General features: G+C 46.4%; 1 protein-coding gene across 4 annotated transcripts in view; it reads left to right on the top strand.

Moving 5' to 3' along the window:
* Positions 1-10: 10 nt before the first annotated feature.
* The window catches only part of FRMD5 (FERM domain containing 5), a 252,495-nt gene continuing 240,960 nt past the window's right edge, over positions 11-11,545 (top strand). For 2 of the 4 annotated variants that reach the window (XM_019533922.1, XM_019533923.1), the window contains exon 1: positions 11-170. In XM_019533922.1, coding sequence (XP_019389467.1) covers positions 69-170 — 102 coding nt within the window. In that variant the 5' untranslated portion in view covers positions 11-68. The remainder of the gene's footprint in view (positions 171-11,545) is intronic. The other 2 variants (XM_019533921.1, XM_019533920.1) reach the window with 2 other exon arrangements.

Consider the following 11,545-nt stretch of genomic DNA (forward strand, 5'->3'; position numbering starts at 1 on the left):
GTTGGGCTTTGTGCGGTCGCTGCTGCCCGGCCCGGCCCGGCCCGGCCCCGCGCCGCCGGCCGGGGAAGATGCTGAGCCGGCTGATGAGCGGCAGCAGCCGGAGCCTGGAGCGCGAGTACAGCTGCACCGTGCGGCTGCTGGACGACAGCGAGTACACCTGCAGCCTCCAGGTGGGCCCGCCGCGGGGGGCGCGTCACAGGAGTGCGGGCGCGCGTGCAAGGTGCCCCCCGGGCAAGTTGCGCGGGCGCGGGACCTCTCCCCGGGCACGGCCGGGCTGCGCGCACAGGCTCCCCTTTGTGCACTCGCGCACCCTCCTGCCCGCACACTTGACAGCCTCACAGACGCATGCTCTCGCCTGTGCCCTCACACACATGCTCGCACGCTCACACACAGACAGCCCCAGAAACGCCTGCTCGTGTCACACACGCTGACAGCCTCAGCAATGCACACTCACATACTCGCACATGCTTAGAGGCTCAGTCACGCACATGCTGATGTGCTCTCACACACTGACAGCCTCACAAACACACATGCTCACACATGCCTGCAGGCTCACATGCTCTCACACACTGACCGCCTCACAAACACGCGCTCCAGTGCTCACGCATGCTTCAGCCTCACACACACACACTCGCTCCCGTGAGTCTCAGTCTTGGGCGCTCGAGAAGGGCCGCTTCGGGCAGGCCGAGGGCTGGCTCCAGCCTGCAGCGAGCTGCTTGCCCTTCTCCCCCCGCTCTCCCCGCAGTCTGGTGCGTCCCGGCTGTGTCGGGGGCTCGGCTCCTGCCTCCCCCGCCCGCCCGCCCGCCCTGGCCATCCCTGTCCCCCAGAACATGGCCCGCTCCAGCGAGCCCTGCAGAAACTCCTGCTTCTTGTGTTGCAAACCCAAACCCACCACTTTCCCTGAGGGCTGTAGTGCCCGGGTGATTGCGGCACAGCATTCACGCGGCGGCTCTTGCATTGATAGGGTATAATCAAATCGCATAAATATTGTTCGAGGCTGGAAGAAAAGCTTAATTTGCGCCCCTTGCTGAGCACAAATGGCACTCGGGCAATTCAGCTGATGGCTTTCCCTGAGCGGGGGGTGGGGGCTGGCCAGAGCTTTTAAGAACGACTCTGATGCAAAGTGAAGAATAGTGAACGGTGCTAGAGCTAAATGCAAGTACCAGGAGGTGTTTCAGAGCCACGCTGGATTTTGACTTCTTATCTGTTGCTGCCTCCTCGGCTCTGCTCCGCTGATCTCATTTTAAAAGAGTCTGGATCCCTTTTCAGCATGTTCTGGGCTGGATAAGTATGGAGTTGTTCTTCTGTGATTCAGTGACATTTACTCTCTGCAAAATTCATTGTTCCCCCCCAGTCTGCACACAAATGATCTACTGTTAAGGATCCCGTGGTGAGATCACTGGGATGGCAGGAGTTGTGCACAGCATGATGACAGCACCCTGTGTTTTCTTTGCAACGAGTTGGGGAAGGCGCGGCGTTATGACTGAAAGCTTGACCTAAGTAGAAGGGGCTTCCATTTTGTACAGACAGCTTCAATCTTGATGCTTTAATTATGGTATTAAATGTCAGGCACATCCAGAGGAGAGCCTGAGTGCTCACCGTGCACCATAGCACGGTACCTGTCTCAAACCACTGTCAGCTGGGACCATACCGCCTTCTCAGCAGTGGAAAATTCAGGCTCGATTTTAGGGCAAATAGGATGCAACATATAAATAGCCACAGCTGCCACCTCTCCGCACGTCTCTGTGGATGCTGATAATTCTGACTGCTTTGTAATTTTGGGGCAAAGGCATCAAAGGTATGCAGAAACATGCATTGCATTATATTCAGCTGCAAACAAATGCTGCAGGCTATGCGAGACTTCATTACTTTTGCTGAAGTAAAGTAGAATAAATACGCGTGTTTAAACAAAGTTGTTCTGTGCAAATAAGAACTCAGGGATGTCCCTGTTACCGACTTTCCCCATTTGTCTTCCCTCCACTTCAGCGATGAGTTGGAGACACTGTCCTGACAACTTTGCTTATTTTGCCTGAGCAAAACTAATTAATCTTTCAGCGATTGCTTTTAATAAAAATGCAGTAGCCAAGAATTATTTGACAAGAAAGCATGGGTAACCAGTTTAAAAAATGCTGGGTTTTTGTTCCTTCATTTAATTGGTAGTAGCATTAAAATAAGAATTCTTGGCCTGGATGTCATTTTGAGGTGACATGCCCCTTGATTGTGTATTTCGGTGGTTTATTTTAGTGCTGGAGTAGTAAACAAGTGAATATGGGTATTTAATATGCATGGCTTAAGGTAGAAAGAATTAGCTCACATTACCCTTCACAACCAAGGTTACCACATTAACATTTTTTTTCTGTTGCTTTCATGCTGCCTTATTGCAAAAGTATTTATAGTCCGCGTGAAATTGAAGCACACATAGTGGGGGAAAATATAATAAATATCGCACAAGTGAGAATATCACTGTCAATATACCAGCTGGGAAACAGTGAATGAGTTTTGAAGGTCATTCCCTTACAAATGCAGATATTTCTTATATCTTGCACAGATCTATGGTATTTGTTCATCCAACCTGAATATAAATCAGTTGGGGTTTTTTATGTATATTTCTGTATTTTGTTAGATAGGGAAAAATATGCAAAATAGAAATGATAATTTTAATATGTGGGAGCTTGAAACGTGATAACCTCTTTCATGTTGTAATGCATTTAGGATACTCAGTCAGCAGAAGTTTGTAAATCTGTGTGCACCGCTATTCCCAAGTTCGCCAAAAAGATAATTTATAGTAGTTTATATCAACGACGCATATATTTTTCTGCATTTTGACTAGTTTGACTTGTCAGCCGGCTTTTATATTGCTTGGGAAAGAGACTCATTTAAAAAATGGATTTGATTTTAAGAGAAGTATGTCTCAAATAAGAGCAAAAGATAAACCTGCCAAGAAAATAAACCTCTGGTTGTGCTCAGCAAAGAACATCTAAAGGCTGCTGTTACACAGTTAGCTGACCTGGATGTACTTTTGCGTAACAACATCTTTATAACCTGATTATAAAGCATCCCACTTATTAATATTCCAACACTAAATTAGCAGGTCACCATCAAAGCTATGATAAATCCTTTATCTTGTCCTAAATTCCCACTCCAGGAGAGCCAGTCCGAATTGAGCTCCTTGCCCCAAAAAGGTCTTTCCCGACCCAAGTGGCCGGGCCTGGGGAGGTTGGTGGGAATCCGTACGGCGACTTCAGCGAGCGTGGGAGCAGGCCTATCTAAACATTGACGGCGCGTTTTCTTCCCGTGCTCCAGCACTCTGCCTTTTCTTTGCGTGGCACCTTGATGTGTAGCGCTGAGTTCAGTTCCCGAATATAAAGAGGATTTCATAACTCACAAGGAGTGCCGGTTTCTAACGATGACTTTATAGGCATAGAGGAACATAACACTATTAAGTTTTTATGACTTAAAAAAGCTTGTTTTTTAGCGGGAGAGGCCCCTTTTATGACTCCTCCTTCTAGTGCAGGTGGCGACTAAGCCATTGTGAGGTCTGGGGAGTTGTCAAGGGTCAGTTATTCCCTGAGCCTTGACACCCGCCAGTCCTGAACCTCAGCCCTTTGTTTTATGCCTCAGCGCTCATGCAGTTCCCGGTGGGGGCGATGTCACTGCGAGCACCTGGGAAATTTCCCCGAGTTTCTTTGTTCATCTCCATAATTTTGACTTTAGTGCAGTGATATGAGTAATGTAAGCCCACATTTTCCTTCCCTCCCCACCAAAAGCAAATCATGGAGTAATAATTAACCAGCACGGTCATCTAATAAAACTTGCAAAAAAAAAAAAAATTGTATTGATGAAATAGCAAAAATGCTTTTGGCCTTGTGGCTTTCACCTTACTGTTCTACTTGTCCAAGGAAAAACTGTCTTTTTTTTCATGGCAGCCTTGGTACAATTGGCAATATAAAGGACCTAAAACAATGAATGATTTATTATACAAAAGCACCAACTGTTTTCCTGGAAAAGAAGTATTGTATTGCAGAAATACAGTCATACTGCAAAAATGTAAAGGCTTGGGAAGAGGGACATAAAAAAGTAAGGTTTCATGGAATGAATATGTAATAGTTACTACCGAAAATCAGGGCATTTAAAAATTAAGCTCCTTTGGACCAAAATTGTATCAGAAGTCCTTACTATCAGGCAGTCAGCCAGCACAAGAGGGGAGCCTCTATTTCTTGCAGCTCTGGCCATGGGAGGGTCACTTGTTCACTCTCTTTTTATCTTCTGATAGTTTCCAATTGCTTGTGCCGGGGAGGAGGTGGGCAAACTGTTGCTTTCACCATGGGATGACTTCCACAGCCAAGGTGATGAATTCTGCATTTGAGGATTATCGTTCTTTGCCTACTGCTGAGAACTCAAGAAACTGTGGGGCTTCACGGTGCAAAGCTGATGCCTGATCTTCGAGCTTTCTTGTAAACGCAGAAACATCCGTCTCTTCTCAGCCTGAAACCTGACTTCAGGTGATCGAGACGGAGCAGTGCAAAACAGCAAACCTGTCTTTGGAAACACCGAGTAAAAATACGTTGGAGGGATCCACGCTGACGTGGTTGCTTGTCTGCATGGCAGATGCACCTCTCGCTGGGTTTTCCATAATGTTACAGAAAACTGCCTGTAAGATTAAAGTTGCGTCATCGGATCAGCATAAAAATACATATAGCAAGGTGAATACAGAGGAGATTCTGGCCGCATTGAAATCCTTGCAAAACTCCCACTGACAGCAGTGAGCCGAGGATTTCATTCATGTCCAGTATAGGGATCTTATCTTAGCAATGGTAAAAGATACCTCTTACTCCTGTGTTTCTGTTAAAAGTGTTGAAGACAAGGCAGTGCTCTTATTCACAGTAACAGAAATGTATTTGTAAGAGAAACCTATAATTCATGCCTACCTAAGCCTCTGTAAAAATGGATTTTGTGTATACAGCGTTCTTAATTCAGTGCCCAGGCAGTCAAATACTTAAGGTATGTGAGCTCGCAAAAAATTATGGCGCTTCCAAGAGGAAAGCCGTGTGCACATGTCCTGAGATACGCAGCAAACAAGTGCTCAGGACACAATAGCAGCCATTAACTGAGTTTAATCTCCTTTCTTTCTTTGTATTTTGTTAAGTATTTTTAAATAGTCATCATGCAAAAGGTAGCTGATGAAGAGGTTAAGGCAGAACCCCTCACTGCGGCTGAGGATGCTAAATTTACTTTCATTTTCTTTGGCATCAGCATCACTGGAAATGTTATGGCTACTGGGAGAGAAGATTTCTAATGCCCATATGCGCTCAGCTGCACAGGAGCTGGGCTTGTGAAACAAATGGAGAACATCCCCACCATCCTCTTGTTAAGTGCCAGTTTGCCTAAGTACATACTTTGATTATTATGCACATTTCCTCCACCAGATCTCAAGGATTCACCCTTTTTTAAAAGGCAAACACGTGGGTGAATGCCATCATAGAGCACCTTGCCCACGGTAGCTCCCGTTTCTCATGGAAGAAGAGCTGCTGTCAGGTAGATGGCTGATTTTTAGCTTGTCTGACACCTCATGCATTTAAGCAGTTTTGTAGGCCCCTAGTTTTTTTAATGCCCCTCAGTAATGGTCCTGTTGCACATAGCAGTGACAGGAGCAGTGCTTATTGGGGCCCTACCTTGCACAGCGATGTACTTGACTGCAGTGAGAGCCCCATGTGAGGGGCTCTCATCTCCAACACAGGCTGACTGGGGAGTCCCTTCAGAGACATTTCTTAACTTGAGCTCCACTTGTGTCCTTACTTTGGAGGCAGCTGGATAGAGCTAGAACAATTGCCTGTCCGTGGGGTGAAATCGCAGCCCCAGAGCAGTCAATGGCAAGGCTCCTGTGCTTCCAGCGGGGCCAGGACTTCATCGCTCTGCCTGGCTAGGTCTGTTCATCCGTGCGCCTGGAGTCACCGTGGATAGGATTTGCCTCCATAGTGTTTGCATGGCTTGGTCATCCATGAAGAACTAAAAATCACTGTGGCATTTATGTGCCAGCTATTTCACATTTGACATATGAGCAAGGTGGCAGCACAGGGATGACATATGGCCTTCCTCGGGCCCCTGTACAGAGGTCTACATCCCACTGAAATCAGCAGGCGTTTGTCTGGGTGAAAAATGTTGAATACGGTTCTCTCGGTGTCTTGTAAATGACTGAGCTAGAAAATTATGACTACGGTATGTTAAGATCATTCAAGGATGGAGGTCCCTAGGAGCCATGCATTGTGCAGGCAAGTCATAGAAAACAATGCCTGCTCTTGAATGCTCACAATGCAACGCAAATCGGCGGCTAGACAAATCTGGCACTAGTAAAACAATCAGAAGAGCGGAAGGGGTGGCACCCCCAAAGGCATGAATATATAGGGATCAGACTGTGCCTTGAGCCCTATCTTTGTGGTGTCTTGCAGCCAGCAGTCACACCAAGTTTAACTGATGGCAGAATTTTGCCTAGATAACCATCTGCAGGATGGCAGAGCGTGCAGAAACGGAAACAAAGCCCTAAGGAGGCTAAGCAGCCTTCCTGACACCTTCACAGCTCAACATTTATATCTTCCCAGCGTGCACATGATAAAAATGTTGAGCAATGTGGACTGTACCACCGAGGAGTGATGGGAGCCTTGCTTCAAAATGTAGAGCTGATACAGGGTCTAGCCCCCATCCAAACAGGAGGAGTCCCCTTTGGTTTGCTGACTATAGCTGCCTTCTCAGACTAGGAGATGAAATGATTGTAGAAAAATCTCTGAAATCACCACGCCTGCAGTTTCCAAACAGCCAAGGAAACATGGCATAGTTGTCACTTGTTATAAATGACAATACATTATAGAAGTAGGCGAGGGAGCAAGTCAGGATTTGCTGTTGAAAAAACTGCATTATATTTTATTTGGTATTGATTTTGTCAAGCATAAGCAATAGCTCATCGATATATGAGTGCAAAAATGCTGCTGTTATAGTAATAACAAAAATGAGCTATTCTCTTGCCATCAGATGTTTGATTATGGTCAAAATAATCAGCATTGTTTGATTGCAGAGAGCTTTGCAGTTGTTTGTACAATAAGGAGGCTTGGAGTCAAATGCTCTTTGAACTTTTTCCAGAGAAAATTTTCCAAGCAGCATGAAAACAATTTCATATTGATAATTCCCGAATTGCTTGTAAGACTTGTGAATCTGCTGCGTGTGTGACTGCGGAGAGCATGGCTTTGTTAGTTCCCTCTTTTGTGACCAAGAGAGTCTGTGAAACGGTTGTAATATGGTGCAGTTCCCTTGCTTACGTATGCACATATGTGAAAACAAATTTGGGCTGCGTGACTGAGAGCGAAGGTTTGAAAGACTGCTGTTAAATGCTTGGTTATAGCTCGGTTTCCCCCTTCACTGTCTGTAATAATTTTTCAGAAATTTGAAAAAAAAATCCCCTTACATATTTATTTTTTCATTTGAGAAACCCGGTGGGTTCTTCTGCCCTGTATTTTGAATGGAATTAAAACTGACATGGCTGTTTGTGACTTTTTTTACCCACTACTTAAATTTGCGTGGCACCTTTTAATCCCAAGAGACATCCTTGCTTGCATACTCTCACCTTGTCAGCACAGCTCCCACAATAGTCTGTGATAGATAGCAAAGAAAGCAGAAAGCAAAAACACTGTCTTTATTCATTATGACCTAGTAATAATGATGCTTTGAACTTTCCTTGCACCTTGCATCCAAACTTCCCAAAATCTTTCCAAACAAGAATGCTCTCAACAACCTTGGACAGTTTGCAGTCCATTTTTCTTATATTCTTTATACAAGGAGATAAACTAAGGGACAGGCTAGCTCAAGGTCGCAAAGCCTGGACAAAAGCAAAAGATCCCAGCTCTACCAACTAGATTACTCTTGGAGGAAATTTGAAAGGCCCAAGTGGTAAGTTTTCAGAGGGGTATTGAGTCCTGTGTGCACATTATATGGTCCTCCAGGTGTGTGTGGGGGGGAAAAAAGGGGGCATCCTTTAAGCATAAGGCACAGTTCATGTTTTCCTTTAGGAGATAATGATTTGTCAAACAAATTATAAAGTTTGCAGAATGACATGATAACTTTATTACAGTCTAGCTGATGTCCTAAGTTAAACTATCACACAAATTACAGTGATGGCTAGACAAGTGCCATTTTAAATTATGCTGTGGGGACCATCAGATGTTGCACAAGCTGCATCTCAGGAATTTTTATCTTTTGCTCATGATTGTCGTTGTCAGCCGTCCCTCGGAGTCGAGGACGATGTCTGTCAGGCTTGATGGGTCCTCAGGTGATTGGGGAGCCCGATTCTGGATGCACACGTTCTTCAGCAATGGGGGCATGTTGTTGAGTGGAGGAGTGGGATTTGCAGCCCTGGGTTGGTTTTCTCCTTCCACCGCCGCCGTTCCACCTCTGTGTCGAGTCGTTGGGCCTCACAGTGGGACACCCCTTGGTGGACCAGGTACCGCCATACCCAGTGGTTAGCAGCTTGCTCCTCCCAGCCATTGGTGTTGATGCGTCCATGCTTGAGGGCAACCTTGAGCGTGTCTTTGTACCGTTTCCTTTGGCTGCCCTTTGAGCGTTGGCCAACGGAGAGCTGGGAGAAGAGAATCTGGCTAGGGAGGCAGTTCTCGGATGTCCTTATGCAGCGGCCCATCCATCGGAGTTGATTTCTCAAGAGCAAGGCTTCGGTGCGGGTGGGCACAGCTTCATGGAGGGCGCTCGCACTGGTCCAGCGGTCCTCCCATTTGATCCCCAGGATTCAACACAAGCACCGCTGGTGAAAGCTCTCGAGGGTCTTAAAGTGGCATCGGTAGATGGTCCAGGTTTCACTGCAGTAGTGGAGGATGGTCAGCATGACAGGCTTGTCAACCAGGACCTTTGTCTACTTCCGGAGGTCTCTGTCTTTGAAGACTCGTTGTCTCAGCTCGAAGAAGGCGGCACTGATGCAGTTGACCCAGTGCTGGACTTCTTCACTGATGGTAGTCGGTTGAGAGAGGCAGCTGCCGAGATGCGGAAGGTGCTCCACATACTCCAGAGCCTCCCCGTCTACGTAGGTAGTGCGAGGGGTGTTCAGCTGGCCTGGGGTGGGGCTGGTGGAGAACCTTTGTCTTGGCAACGTTCAGGGACAGGCAAAGTCTCTTATAGGAAGCATTGAAGAGACCTAGGGTCACTTGCACATCCTGTGCAGAGTGAGCCATCACATAGCAATCGTCTGCAAACTGAAGGTCGTGGATGTCCTTGGTGGTGAGTTTTGTTTTTGCCTGGAAGTGCCCAAGATTGAAAAGCTTCCCATCCCATTGATACTGGATCCTGACGCTGGATGGTAGATCATCTCAGGAATTTTTATCTTTTGCTCTTCGCTACAGGCAGAGATAACACAATGGGTGAAGTTGTGATTGTGCACACGTGTGCTCCTCCCACTGCTGGAGCTGATTTTCTAAGGCAGAGAAGGCACTTAAGGAAAAAAAAATGCAAAACGGAAGTATGAGTAAAAAGCACTATAGATGGGAGTCCTTTTATACCTTGAAAAGGCACTGGGCAGCACAGCACATGCTTTCTCAACACGCTTATTACTGTGATTCAACCCTAATTTAGAGGGTCATCTATGAATGAGAGAGTAATTCAGTCTCCATGCTCATTCAGTCCTTGGGTCCTGTGCTGAGACTGTCAATGAGCCTTTCAGCTGGTCACTGGTATAGTACTGGTATAGTGCTAGTTTTGGGGGCGTATGGTTTGATCATAAAAGATTTGGTCACGGCTGACGGTGACGTGGGCTGGGCCTAAACAGCACCTTCGAGGCTGTAGTCTCTGGGTATCACGATCAGGTCCATAAACCATCCTGACATCTAGACTCTGGCAGCATTTGCAGTATTGACATGGCTATTATTAATTTATTTTTTAAAACGTTTCATGGAGATGACCAAAATTGAAAGCAAAAGCTGATTAGATTAATCTGCCTGCTATCCTAAAACTGTGCTGAATTGGACATGTGTATTGGAAGGCTGCAAGGGAAGCAGGTGGTAGTATTATAAGCCCAGGAGGAACATTGGTCAAGATGAATGGCAGGTTCTTTGTAAAAAATCAAAAAAATTAGTCCCTTAATTGTAATCTCCAAGAAAGGAATTTTTCAGAGTAAATTCACTTTCAAAATTCAGAGCACATCTGCATGAGAGCGCAGGAATTAGGGTTGCAATAATAGGGAAGTCATAGAGGACCTGGGTGATAAGGGGTCTCTTCTGACCCCCTGGCTTATGCATGTAGTCTGATAGCGCAGCATGAGTTTTGTGCCTGCATAACATCACTGCATTTAAGCCCCACTCATATTGCTTTGAACTGCAAAGCTGCCATTTTAAGCATCTAAAAGTAGGCTCTGTCTGAATGGATCAGCTGACTGCCTTGAAAATGGGATCACTTTTCAATACCGGGCTGCAATTTTGTGTGTTTCTTTGTGACTACAACATAGACATTCCCATAAGTAAGAGGTAGGTATTGAATAACTCTCAAGGCACCGTCTTCTCTACCCAGAGGAGTAAGTTCCATCCTTCACATCGACGGCGGAGGTGTCCGGGAACAGATGAGATGCAGAGCTGACCCATGCTCGCTGGAGAATAGCTATTTCTTCCATCGGGTGTATACCTAGGAAGCTGGTAAAGGAAGGGCAAGCGCATCCTTTCTGTTTGGCTGTGCTCTGTCTGTACATTGGTGCCACTGTTGAGTGTGCTGCACTGCGATGTGTCTAACAGCTGTTCCACACGTTGGTGACCTCCGAGTGCAAGAAAGTAGCATGTCTGGGGGAAAAAAAGTATAAAGAGCAGATCATGACTACTATCAAAAGCCTTAATGTTGAATCAGAGTGGAGAACTGCTCTGTCATATGCAACCTTGTGCCATGCTGTTGCATTGTATGTGCTTCATGTCCTGAGCAATTTGGAAAGGGTGGAGAAACTTCCCTAGTGACTGGGGTGGCCATTGGCCTTCCCCTGCCCTTATTTTCTTATAACCCTCCTCTCGCTAAAAGGAAGGACCAGGTTTTCTTCTTGCTCCTGGTATGAATCTGCCTTTAGAGGCCAAGCAAAGCAAATTGCTATAGTTCATGAGGGGCATGGCCCGAGAGCATCGTCTCTGCCCCTGGGTTGTTTGCTCTTCTCTCGTTGTTGCTCGTTGTCTCCCACACGGTATTGTTGTGCAAAGCTTTTCAACTACCTAATTAGGTACTGTGGATCAGGGCGTGCCGACCCATTGTTTGTTACTTCAAGCTGGTGTGCGCCACCGTGGTGCATTGCCGAGCACCCTCAGCGATGTTCAAGAGTGAAAGCAACACATCGACATCTGCAGAAATATCTTGGATTAAAGCATGGGTCTGTTCTGAAAGGCAAGGCTATGAGATGGGGGGGCCATGAGTAGCGCATCTCAGTAGCCCCCATGACATGGGGGACCACGATTAGCACATCTCAGTGACCCCCATTTTATCGTTTATTCGTTTTTCCAAGCAAAGAAATGGCTTTTCTGGCTGCCAGTGA

This window comes from Crocodylus porosus, unplaced genomic scaffold, assembly GCF_001723895.1.
Source record: "Crocodylus porosus isolate Cpor-Errol unplaced genomic scaffold, CroPor_comp1, whole genome shotgun sequence".
Taxonomy (NCBI): Eukaryota; Metazoa; Chordata; order Crocodylia; family Crocodylidae; genus Crocodylus; species Crocodylus porosus.